Genomic DNA, 12,958 nt, shown 5'->3' with positions numbered 1-12,958 from the left:
GAATAGTTATACTCAACTCTTTTTTTTTGGTCTAAATTTATGTTGTGTTTCGAATGCGGCAAATAAAATATTTTATTTTTGAAAAATAATTTAAGGATTTAGAGTTTGAATTCGATGGTTTAAAACCCAACTTTACAAATGTTTTAGTAGTTATTGATTGATGATTAGGAAGTGTTCAGAAGCATCCAAAAGTGTTTCTTCTGTAAAATGAGACAAATTTATCCACGTATTTACTTTGTATATCGTAAAAATATTTTTAAAATTATGGTTTTGATTTCATCCATATTCAAAGTTCAAGTCGACACAGTTAGTTTTTGATACGTGGAAACAGTTACGTTAGTTAGTTTCTATTTTATTTTATTTGTTAAAATACGAATAGTTATACTCAACTCGTTTTTTTTGTCTCGATTTACGATGTGTTTCGAGCACGGCAAATAAAATATTTTATTTTTGAAAAATAATTTAAGGATTTAGAGTGTGAATTCAGTGGCCATGCTACTAAGTCTGCACCCGTTAAAAACAAAGCACATCTTTTTCAAAATTCTTTATCATTTACGTGCGCAATCATTTCATATCATACTGTTTAAATTTCTAAAAACTGTGTTCAGATTTCAAAAACTTTTTACCCTTGAAATTTAAAAAGAAAACCCCAACATAATTTGTTCACGTAACGCACATAATTAGACTTAATCAGCACGAAACCCACCTTGTCTCACCTACCCCCGGCCCCGGGCACCATCCGCAATAGGTTGTCATCTCCATGAAGCCCAGGGTAATTTGGGCATTTGATTGTGGTTTTGGCAATGAACAACAAAATTAAATAATTGAATAGTTTGCCAAAAATAAATACTCCATATTTAACTAATTTGATTAGATTAAGAATATTAGATAAGTTAGTTGATTATAAAAAATATAACATCTTTCTTCTAAAACACCATAATCATTTTCCTTAATATCCTCCATCCCTCTTTTTAATTATAGTTGATGAAGTATTTATAAGGATAATTTAGAAAAATTAATAAATATGATAAATATATTTTATATTTAATACCAAAATCAACCAAATAATTAGGTCTTATATTAAGGATTAGAGGAGTACTATCTCGGGTCTTTAATATAAAAAATTGTTTAACTTTTATTTTGGTCATAAATATTAGACCTCAATTCACTTTATTTCTCATATTTATTTATTTATTTAAGATAACCATTGTAATAATAGTAGTTATAGACAATACATTTGATTAGCAATAATATTTTAGAAAAGATAACACATATTTATTACAAATAACTAATTTAAATAATTTTCTTAACTCACTTAAATTAGTCAACTAATTCTTATATTAAAAATCAAAGATAATACTCCTCCGGTCCTTAATATAAAACTCATTTAACTAATTTGATTATATCAAGGAAGTTAGGTAAGTTAGTTAATTATAAGAAAAATGACACGTTTTTCCTAAAACACCATAATCATTTTTCTGAATACCTCCTCTCCCTCTTCTACTTGATTATGGTTAAGAGAGTATTCACAAGAGTAATTTAGAGAAAACTGATAAATATAATAAATGAGTCTTATATTTATAACCAAAATCAACTCAAGAACTAGATTCTATATTAAAGATCGGAGGAGTAGTAAAATAAAATAACTAGAGCGAAACTTGCTGGTCCCCTGTATATATATTTTTTAAGGAACTAAATTTGCATTAAAAAACACATACAATACTACACCCTAGTTAAGTAATTTGAAAAAAAATAAAAAATTACTAAATCATTTAAAATTATTTACATCTATTGTTTTTTATCAACTAATTTACCTCATTTATTAATTGATATATAATTTAATAATTTATATGCCATAATTAAATAATTTGGTAACATTTTAAATTAATGAATATTAATAAAAGGTAGTTTTTTTTTTCCGCCACAAAGTTCTTGTACGATCATTGCGTATTCCTGTTTAGTCCTTTCACACCAACTTCCATCACCAACCCCGCAAAAGGACACTCGCATTCGCCTCTCTAAGTAAGCACTTGCAAAACATTCACGTAATTTATAATTATGAGTATTTGATAAATAATAAATTTGGCGTCGATGCTTGATGGTCAAATAAATACAAATATTTTTTTAAAAAAATTCCTTTCGCCACCCCTAATTCCATAAATGGCATGCCGTTAGCGCGGGGAGTATACTATTGCATTTTTTCAAGCGAGAATAATCTCACTCTCAAAGTATAACTGTCTGTGCGTGTTATGTGGTTTTCCTTTCACTCCCTTATCCGAAAACAAAGTATGAGTGTCTGTGTATGTAAAATTCAGCAGTATTCCATTCTCTTCCACAATAGTAGTATTTGCATTAATTTTATAAAATTAAGTATTACGCTAAATGAAGTTAAGAAATAAACTAGACTAGTTACGAGAATAATAAGTTGGCAAAAAATGAGGAGAATAATTGTACTGCTCATAATTAATTAATGATAGTAGAATTTATTACAATTTTTAAGGAAAAATCACAAAAAAAGACCTTAGAAATAAAAAAAATTGTAAGTAAGAATCTATTATAACATTAGTATGGGTTTTAATAATTTTTTTCCGAACAGGTCCTGTATACAATATTTTTAAATTTTTTTAACGATTTATTTAATTGGAATATTATAATATGACATGAGAAATTCTGAAATGGAGCCAAAGCAAGCAGACGTCAGCATTTGGAGCTGCAAGGTGGTCTTCCCGGCAAAGTGGCTATAAATAACTCGATAACTGCTCGCTCTTATTCGCGCCCTTCTCACTGCTTCAATTTCTCTCCCTATCTTTGAAGCGAGAATTGGTCTCCCTGCACTTGAAAAGGTACGGGCCTCCTCGTCTTCCCCCCGTCCGTTTATTTTTCACTAATTTTCTGTCTCTGTGCTAATACAAAGTGCCTTGCTCGAGGTTCCCTTCACTGTCTCTCCCCCACTTCTGTTCCCTTCTCATCATCCCATTTGTTTCTTTTTCGTCGTCTACATTCCCCATTATTGGCTGAGTTCTCTGTTTTTTTTTTCCCCTTCAACTTTTTATCCCCCGCTGAGATCTCCGGGTATGTGTGTGCTGCTTTCAAGGACGCTCATTCGAATTCACTATAGCGTTTCTGCATGCATAATCTCTTGGGAGTTTTGTTATTGAATTCGCTGTTTATTCTTCAAAACTGCGATTTGGTTGCATGCCTTTTTACCAAATTGATTGATTGGTAGATCTATTGTGTTTGATTACTTTAATCTTAGGCTTTTAGCAAGCGAGAATTATAGTGGGGTCCGAAAAAATTACTAAAAAATCTTATTAACAACTTAAAAAAGTTGTCATTAAGTTATTGAAATATGTTTAGATATTTCTTTCTTCAAACTTTATTGTATGGCATGCATCACATTGCACACTGTTTTTTACCTGATGGTAAGATTGTTGACGTACAAGGGTCACAAATATTCCATATTTCTTTTTTAAAGCAAAGCTGGTGGAATACGTTGTGACTAGTCAGTAGAAATAATGCTTTTTTCTGGATGAAGTATGTTTGGTTCCAAACTTAAGATATCAATAAAGCAAGCTCCTCCTATTGCATTTTATAAGGTTCATCCTATGCAGAGTGCGCGAGTGTCCGTAGTTATCGAGCAGAGCCCTAGAATTCAGCAAAGTTCCTCTCAAACACCTGAACAATGGCTTCATCAGATTGCTCATGCAGCTCATATGAGAGAGGAGCAACCCCGTCAGATTTGCCACAAAAGTTGAAGAGCAGCTTGGACGAACTCGAAGAGAAAAGGCGAACTCTTGAAAGAGAGGATCGCCAAATTCTAAAGCCCATTCCCAAGATACAAAAAGTCCAACCATATCTTCGAAAGCGAGACGACTTGGGCAGGTACTACCGCCCCAAGGTGGTATCATTCGGGCCCATCCATCATGGAGAAGATGATCTCCAGGGAGGAGAGCGCTGCAAGAAGACATGGGCAGCAATGTACCTTAAAGATATCAAACGAAGTGCTGGATCGCTATTTAAAGAAATTCGAAGTCGCCTGCAGGAACTGAAGGAGCTCTACACCGAGGACGCCATTGAAGGCTTCCTCGATAAGGAGGAGAAGCTTGCATGGATATTCCTTTTGGACGCGTGTGCCCTGCTTGGATTCCTCCAAAAAGTGAACACTGAGCGCCCAGATGAAAACCTGCGGATCAAGGAAGATCAGCTGGTCCTTGTGCAGCAGGATGTGCTCTTGCTGGAGAACCAACTTCCCTATCCTCTGCTCAGGCTGTTGAGCAATGCACGCGAGAGGGAGTTGGACAATTGGATAAAACAATTTTTGTCCAGGTATCAGAGGGAAAGGATCACCGGCCAGGGAGCACCGACGGAAACGACTTGGAATCCACCACCACAGGTGGAAATAACAGTGGAGCAACCACCTCATTTGCTGCATCTTCTGCGCAAATTCATCCTGGTTGATCCTGATTGTGATGATAGAAAACCTGCGGACCCAGCGAAACGGGGATCTCAAAAGTTTCCAACATACAGAAACATACAGGAGCTTGAAGCAGCAGGGATTTCGGTAGCCAAGGGAGATGGTAAAAAACTTACGGATATCAGATTCGATTGGGGAATGACTCGCAGGGGTTTTGGGAGACTCTGGCTTAACAAGCTGATCGTGGACGTTTTAACGCTTCCCACATTCTTGAACTTGATAGCGTATGAGATGTGCCCAGATTTCATGAACGGCTACGGGATCAGCTCCTACGTAGCATTTTTGGATTCCCTGATTGACCATCCAGAGGATGTGAAACATCTAAGGAAAGCTGGGGTTCTCCACAACGTACTTGGCAGCGACGAAGATGTGGCCAAACTCTTCAACATTATAAGCTCCGACTTGATGCCCGGCACAGCGTATAGGGAAGTAGGTCGTGACCTGGAGACGCGTTACAATCAAAAATACTTCACGTGGTTGGCTCAGGCTCTGCACGACCATTTCAGCAGCCCATGGGCCTTGCTTGGCTTCGTTGCTGCAAGCATTGCGCTTTTTCTCACTTTCGTCCAGACGTGGTTGGCCATGCACCCTCCTCCTCCTAATGCTTAGGGATTAACCTATTCGTGCCAAGAAATAAAACTCATTTCAAGGGGTGAGGACCGCGAGTTTTGGGCATTGCCACAAGTGCCCTTACATCTTCTCCCCCCCTTATGAAGCAACATCATTTCATATTCAAAATTTCCCCTTCATGAACCTTCTTGTTTCTTTTTAAACCGACCGTTTGTCGACCATATTCGATTGTAGACGGCTTGTTAATTTCAAATGAAGGTACTTGTATTAGTGAACAATTGTAGACGGCTTGTTAATTTCAAATGAAGGTAGTTGTATTAGACCAGAGGGAAGGAGCAGTGAGCTTACTCTTTGTTCGCAGTAACCTCACAAAAGTAATGCAGAAGATATTCCAAACTATTTCTTTCCAATTTCAATACTCTTGAGGCCTGAGCAATGAATTCAACATTGATTAATTCCCTTTCAAGAAGGAGATAGTGAAGGCAGATTGAAGAAAAAATCAATCAACAATAACACAGGTAGAGAAAATACAAGATATCCTCCAGAAAACAAGACAATGCATCATGCCCACATGAAAAGCGCACAATCACTGGCAATTAAAAAAAAAAAACACGAAAGAAATAAAGAACAGAAAAGCACAGATACTGAAACTTTCCAGGATCCTCTGAATTGATGGGAAAAGATCTTGCAAAAGTTTGCGAGCATATTACAGTAGCAAGACATTGTAGGCAAATCCATTGAACATGTCTCAAATACTGATACAAACAAGATGACCAATTTCAGAACTTAAAAAATAATTGGACCAGGGTTCAGAGTCTAATTTGGTTATGATCATTTTCCAGCAAATTTTTTTCAAGACTGCAACAATATGATCATATATTCTTGCTAGTGGATGGCCCAGAACTAGAACTCATCCCAACAAAACACAACACTTGACTAGTGCAGGCCTAATTCATATGGCAGTGGTAGTAAAGAATTTAGTTCTTGCCCTCAACACCTTGTCATACCCTGCAAATGAGGGTCAGCATAATGAAATATGTTACACAGAAAATAATACCATTGCAAAAATAACATTCACCACAAAAATGTTTTCCTGGAAATTTCACGGGGAAGGAACTCAGCAATGGAAATTATAATAATTTCACAAACCTGGCCAGTGTCAAATAAATTGCAAACATAAATGCCAAAATCTCGTTGAAGCCAAATGATATCTCGATCGGCTCCATGCATGACCTAATTAAGCATTTGAAAAAGAAAAAAAAAAAGTCAATAAACTGAGGCAAACTAGAGCTGCAAGCCGGCAGCAAGAACTGTTCATGTGCAACAGACCTTCTTTATGGAAGGATCCTTGAATACTTCCCTTAGATAGGGCCCAACATGAATCCGAAGCCTCAAAGTGTCCACAACAAAATCTTCAGTCCTGGTTGAGATTTGCATCAAGCAAGTTAAGCCTTGGAAGGACCGATATTGATTATGTTCCAAATCCACCTATACATTTCAAACCAAGACAAAGATATTAGATGAATAGGAATTTCTATATTAATTCATTTTTTAGGATATTTCAGCCCAACATATAAGGATTCTATAAAGACAAGTAATCCCTCCAAGAACCCCATTTTCCACATTCTTCCCTTAAAGGCAAGTCTCCCAAGAAGCCACCTCCTTACCACTAGTATACAGGTGTCTAGATTCCCATAAACTAGCAAATAGCTGACATCTTCCAAACAATCTAAAAGTTGCTTTCCCTTACCGTTCCCGTTCCCTACCACCATTCCCACCGACTAAATGCAGTGTTGACGTTATATGCAATTCCTATAGCGCCTTCAAAGGCCAATGTTTATATACGCAACAAAACTACTGGAGCACCACGCATCATTGCAGTTACACATGCTGAAAACAATAGCATAAAGGATAGTAACATGCCATGCTAAAATTAAGGGAAGCAAGCTCCCCAAAAAAAAAATGATCAAGGATTTAGCGGCAAGCGGTTGATCATAAAAATGCACAAAAGTTTTCAACAAAATATCATAAACATCACTCATATTTTACCGCAAATTCATTAACAGCACGCAGCTTTGCAGCCAATTCCTTCAAACCTTTGACATCCTCCACAAGTTTGAAAGGGGTGGATTCCAGCGGGGAAGGCTGCCTAGGTTGAAAATCCCCAAGATCTTTGTCAACGAAATCCAATACAGAGAGTTTCTCCTGAACGAAAAATTAATAGCTAATTCAAAAAGACCATGGAATAAAACCAACATGTAAAACAAGAAAAGATAAGTGAAATTATGAAAAGGCTATAGAAATGCCCCATTCACGTGCATCATTTTTTTCTGCTGGGAAAAAAGGCTACATGAGGAAAGCCCTGGATTTTAATTAATGTCTCTTCAAATGTAACGGCCGATTTTCTGCTCAAAAATAAAGCTTTGTGCGAAGCGCTTCAATACGACAATACTATCCATATTTTTCCCTCAATTATCCCTTTGACATGGTATGCGAAGTCTCAAGAAGACTCGTTTTTTTCTCCCTAGGAACTCGATCGCATCCTTTACAGAGTGAATCAAATAACCAAAAAGAAGAAAAAAGATTTAACAATATATGTTGTCATGAAAAATCAGAGAACTAACCAGCGGATGAATAAACCTCTGGCCATCATCACTCCTCTGCAACCAAACATGCTCAAAAGGCTGGTTCGAATTATTGACTAGAATGTTATACTCATCCTGAGGTCTCCTAATTGTTGGTATATGAAACGGAACCTTTGGCTTCGACCCAGTCGTTTTCCTGTCCTTTGCGGCCACTTTAACACAGGAGGCAGGAATTGAATCTGGCTCCTCTACTTTCCCAGCTCCCGGATTATTAGCTCCTTTCTTCTTCTTCTTCCCATAAACCAACTGGAACCCGTCGTCCGAGTCGGGCAATGAACTCGTAGGACGCCCTGTCTCCTCCTCTTTCTTCCTAATCCTAAGAAACTCATCGAAGGACACATCGAACCGCTCAAAAACCTCGTCATTCACATTAACCAGCCAGTCATATGCATCGTCGATATCCATGGGTAAATCAATCTCCTTGCCCCATAAATGCGCCGAGCTGCCGATGGCTTCCAGCATTGTCTGAGATTTTTTCGCAATTTCTCCAATTGGTCTCTTAAATTCGTCGAAGTTGTAGTAAAAGTGAAAGTCTTTGTCCGAAGGTAAGCAACGGGAAGAACCTGAAAGCTTGGCGGCTGACGAAGACAAAGGGCCAGCCGATAAATTGTGTAAAGTACTCGCCCTGGTTGTGGGCTGAGATTGATCAACGTCCATGGCGTCCTGACTCATCGTGATGGCCGACATTGGTGAAGGGTTTAGGGCTAGGGTTTTAGTCTAAACATCGCCATCGCTGGCGGGCTTAAAAGGGCCGGCCCTTCAGGGCTGAAATTTTAAAAATACCCCGATTTGCTAGGTCCGGCCCTTAAGCTACAGGGCCAGGGTCGGCCCGCAGGCTTTTGGCCCGTTTAAGAAAAAAATACTATTTTTTTATATTTATCAAATTTTTTTATAAAAATATAAAAATAAACCAATGAAATTATTAATAAAAGACATAAATATGAATAAAATTAAGTCACAAATATAAAATATTATCATATATAAATATTCATCAACATCTAAAAACATCTAAAACATTCATTAACAAGATAACAACATCTAAAAGTTTTATCTATAATGCAATTGTGCAATAAATAAACACTATCATTAATTTTTTGAAACTTCATCATCACTATAATTAATTACTTTTCTTCATAAGTATGCTTTTCTTTCGTAACAAAAAAATCAAGTTTTTCTTCTTTATAAGAATTTTATTTTTGAATTTTGCAATCTAACTATTATTTTACTTTAATGTGAGAAACATTATTGTTGAAACTCATGAATTTCTAATTCAAATTATAGAATCACAAATTATATAAGTATAAAAATATTATATTATCAAATATATATATAGTTTAAAAATATCAACGTATATAATATAAATCAAACCATTATTAAAGTCCAAATTAACCTATTTTTTAAAAATTTAATTGGATAAATTATTATCTAAAACTAAATTTAATTTTAAAATGATAATAATAACTAAATATTTGAAATATTATTAACAATGTAAAAAATTAATAATATTAATATTATATAAAAAAATTTTAAAAATAAAAAAATTATAAAAGGGCTTGGCCCTTTTAAGCCCTCGACCCTCCAGGGCTTATTTCTCATTTTAAGAGAAAAATATCAAGCCCGGCCCTCATAATTTCAGGGCCTAAACGGGCCGGCCCGATGGGCTCGGCCCGTTTTTCTGGCTCTACTCGCGGGAGCAGCGGGCGGGTCTCAAACATATATGTTTATGTCACGTGCCATCGGCCGTGAGACTCCACGTGGCGATTAAATTCTTTACTGACAAAGAAATCGGAGGAGGAGTTTTAATTCCACCTTTATTTATCGCTAAACAATATTTTATATCATGCTTTTCGCCGAGATTTTATTTAGTATAAAAATACTTAAATCCATAAATTATACTGGATTGCGTTGAATTGAGTAGGATAATTGGATGAAAGTTTTTCTAGTGTCAAGTACTTTTCAGACATTGTACTCAAATTGAAAATTTTGATGTGATTCGATGGATGACGGGCAATGAAGGTAAGAGATCTTAATGGATGAACATTGGATAAAAATTTTCTTCTTGGTTTTTTTTTTAACCTGAAATGAACATTCTTCGTCGAGAGTCCTATTTCTTTTTTGTTTTTAATTCCTCCTTTCCACCTATAGATAAAAAAATGGATGATTAAGAGTAACATTTTGTAAAATTATTATTAAAATATTTTACAGATTAATTTTTTATTATATGTGAGAAGTATTCAAATGAAAATATAATGATTTAAGATGGAAAAAAATTATGAGATATTATATCCGAACTCTATTTTTACCTAAAAGTTGAAAAGGATTATGAGAAGAAAAGCAGAAAGATTGTGATTTTAATAGAATAATAAAATTTAAGTAAAATTCTTTATAATTACTACCTCCGATCCTTAATATACAACCCTGTTTGATTTTTATTTTGGTTCTAAATATAAAACCCCAATCCACTTTGTCTCTTATATTTACTCAATTTTTTTCAAAATAGTCCTTCTAATAATTATAGTTTTGGTCAATACACTTAGTTATCAAGGATATTTTAGGAAATACAACATCTATTTAGAACAAATAACTAACTCAACTTACTTCCTTAATCTCCTCAAATTAGTCAATTGGCTCTTATAATTAGGATCAAAAGCAGTACTCCTCCGGTCCTTATTATAAGACCCTATTTGACTTTTTATTTGGTCCTAATTATAATTTATAAGACCCAAATCCATTTTGTCTCTTATATTTATACATTTTTTCCCAAGATAATCCTTCTAATAATGATAGTTTTAGCCAATATACTTAATTAACAAAGATATTTTAGGAATGACAACACTTATTTATTATAAATAACCAACTTAACTTACTTCCTTAATCTCCTCAAATAAGTTATTAGGTCTTATAATTAGGATCGGAGGAGTATTATGTAAAATTCTTTGATCACACTCGCTATGTGTCCTGTGTTTTATATAATAATCATTCAAGACTAAACTTATATAAAAAAATTAAAACACATGATTATAATTAACTGAATAAGTGATATGATAATTATAAAATACTCGATATAAGCAATTATTAGCTGTAGTCAATGATTAAAGAACCGGACCGGACGGTCGGACCGGTTGAACCGTCGCCCGGACTCGTTAACGGCTCGGTTTGGACCAAAAAACCGTTCACATAGTTGAGCCGGATTGGACCGGAGTTGAGCCGTTATTAAGCCGGAAACCGGAGTTGGACCGGGAACCGGAAAGGTTTTCAAAAAACCGGACGATTTTTTAGCCTGACTAAAAAATACTAAAAAATTTAAAAAAATAGAAGAAAAATAAAAAAATTGATCCCCTTAAATATCCTAATATATTTTTAGACTATTTATAACCATATAGTATTATTTCATTGAAAACTTCATATATTGTGGTGTTAAAATCGTGAGTCGCTAGTCTTTTTGTTTCAATATTTGGTCTATCTTTTAAAAAAATATTTTGATTTGAATGAATTGATAATTTGTAATATCATTAAATATTTTAAACATACATAAATTTAAATATATAAGGTTTTAGTCCATTTTCAATGATTTCATTATAATTGTAGATTATTTAAATGCGTTTCTAAATTATTTAATAATTTGATATTTTTCATATATACTAATTATATGTATATAATATTGTTTTAAATTAATTATTGCGTCACCGGTCTGACCAAACGGTCCAACCGATCCGACCGATTGAACCATGACCTGTTGATCTTTCCAGTTCGACTTCCGGTCCGGCTTTTAAAACATTGGCTGTAGTGGATGATACTTTTAATAATATTATTTTGTCTGGTTTACAAGGAGGGAACTTGTGATCCGTGGGATTTGATCAATGGCTGTTGTACCCGCAATTGTAGCACACTTCCTCATGAGGAGGGGGAACAAAGAAAAACCATGCGCTCAGAAGGTAGTTTTCTCGTAACGACTTTTTGTGGGAGGGGCCCACGAACAAAAAGGCGGGGCACGCAACAGAGGCAATCAGCGGCTCCGGGACCCGGTTTTTGTGTCCCCTCCTCGGCGTCCCAAACCCACGAACTCAAAAGTCTGAACTTCCCTCCTCCTCCCTATAAATCTCTTCACTCTCACTTTAACACCCATCATCTTCTCACATCCGCTTCAAATTTAAACAATTCAGCTGCTTATCTTGCTCTCTGTGTTCCCATGGCTTCCCTGATTCTTCTCTTTTCTGAGGTCGTTCGCAATCATGAGCTTGATGCTGCGTCTCTGTTAGCGGCGTATCCTCCTCCTTCCTCTTCTCTTTCTTCCTGTGCTGCCGCCACAAAATCGCTGAGAAATCAGAACGATAAGCGCAAAAGCCAGAGTTCTGAAGATGCCGTGGAGATGAACAATCCATTGGAGTCAAGAATCTGTGTTGATCTTGTATGGCCTTGATTTCTCAACGTCGTGTCTGCTCTTAAATTCCATTGGAAACGAGCTTTCTGCAGTGGCATATGTACATATCAGTTATCATTTCTACCTGTTTTTTTATTTTTATTTAAATTTTAGATGGTTACAATGATATGAAAACTTCGCTCTCCTATTCTCATCTTCGTCTCGCTGTTTTCAATTGAGAAACAAGAACAGAGGAACCAAGCAATTCAAGTTACTTCAATTTCTGAAGCTCTGGTGGATCGTAATTACTTGGCTGTTTAAATGAATCATCACGCCAAACTGATTCCCGGCTTATTAATTTGGACTGACGATCTATCATCTATCAATTTATCAATAGCTAATAAAATAATTTGCTGGTGATGAAAGTTTGGGGTATAGTCCAGCTTGATACAAATATTTGATATTGATACAAAACTTCTCTTTTTTTTTTTGACCAGAAGATACAAAACTTCTCTGGTATATGTATTTATTTTATATTTTATAAACTCAACCCAAATATTAAAAATAATATTCATGCCTGTGAATATGTCAGGCCACCCAGCAGCAAGTACTGCTGCTTTTTTTGTGCCGGGGCGCATTTTGTAATTTTGGAGGTCATTTTTGTAACGCAGTGTATGAAGCCCAAGCAAAAATGCTATCTGGGCTCCAAGAAAAATGATCGGGCTCAATCATTTCCAGCGGAAAATTCAAGTTAAGGGATTAATTGGGAATTATAGACAATTTTGAAGCCCCCTTACAGACAATAAAATGTTGTATTGATACACTGATTATGATTTCTAACTAGTACAGATTCAGAGAGTTTTTTTCCCTTTATCTTGCATTGGAGATAACCAAAGTTACAGCTACTGT

The 12,958-nt window shown here is 35.4% G+C and overlaps 3 protein-coding genes across 3 annotated transcripts; 2 read left to right on the top strand and 1 right to left on the bottom strand.

Moving 5' to 3' along the window:
* Positions 1 to 3,682: 3,682 nt before the first annotated feature.
* On the top strand, positions 3,683 to 5,083 carry LOC114719913 (UPF0481 protein At3g47200-like). Its single transcript, XM_028905488.1, has one exon. It carries the CDS (start codon positions 3,683 to 3,685, stop codon positions 5,081 to 5,083), a length of 1,401 nt encoding a protein of 466 aa, XP_028761321.1.
* Positions 5,084 to 5,388: 305 nt separating this feature from the next.
* On the bottom strand, positions 5,389 to 8,364 carry LOC114719920 (protein RRP6-like 2). The gene is made up of 5 exons (XM_028905493.1): positions 7,669 to 8,364; positions 7,094 to 7,249; positions 6,374 to 6,532; positions 6,194 to 6,277; positions 5,389 to 5,472 (listed from the first exon to the last, which is right to left on the bottom strand). Exons 1-5 carry the CDS (start codon positions 8,359 to 8,361, stop codon positions 5,389 to 5,391), a joined length of 1,176 nt encoding a protein of 391 aa, XP_028761326.1. The 5' UTR covers positions 8,362 to 8,364.
* Positions 8,365 to 11,790: 3,426 nt separating this feature from the next.
* Positions 11,791 to 12,120, top strand: LOC114719891 (uncharacterized). Its single transcript, XM_028905456.1, has one exon. The coding sequence runs from the start codon at positions 11,879 to 11,881 to the stop codon at positions 12,107 to 12,109; it is 231 nt and encodes a 76-aa protein (XP_028761289.1). The 5' UTR covers positions 11,791 to 11,878; the 3' UTR covers positions 12,110 to 12,120.
* Positions 12,121 to 12,958: the final 838 nt, after the last annotated feature.

The sequence above is a fragment of the Neltuma alba genome, unplaced genomic scaffold, assembly GCF_004799145.2.
Source record: "Neltuma alba isolate B1F8T4 unplaced genomic scaffold, ASM479914v2 tig00011958_pilon, whole genome shotgun sequence".
Lineage (NCBI taxonomy): Eukaryota > Viridiplantae > Streptophyta > Magnoliopsida > Fabales > Fabaceae > Neltuma > Neltuma alba.
This window is presented reverse-complemented; position numbering and strand designations above follow the sequence as displayed.

Excerpts from the sequence above, each read along its gene's own strand:
- LOC114719891 (XM_028905456.1), top strand. The coding sequence starts at position 11,879 with ATGGCTTCCCTGATTCTTCTCTTTTCTGAGGTCGTTCGCAATCATGAG.
- LOC114719920 (XM_028905493.1), bottom strand. The coding sequence starts at position 8,361 with ATGAGTCAGGACGCCATGGACGTTGATCAATCTCAGCCCACAACCAGG. Across the intron at positions 6,533-7,093 it reads GTGCTGTTAATGAATTTGCG|GTGGATTTGGAACATAATCA; the intron begins GTAAAATATGAG and ends TGAAATGTATAG. Across the intron at positions 5,473-6,193 it reads ATTTATTTGACACTGGCCAG|GCCTCAAGAGTATTGAAATT; the intron begins GTTTGTGAAATT and ends TTCATTGCTCAG.
- LOC114719913 (XM_028905488.1), top strand. The coding sequence starts at position 3,683 with ATGGCTTCATCAGATTGCTCATGCAGCTCATATGAGAGAGGAGCAACC.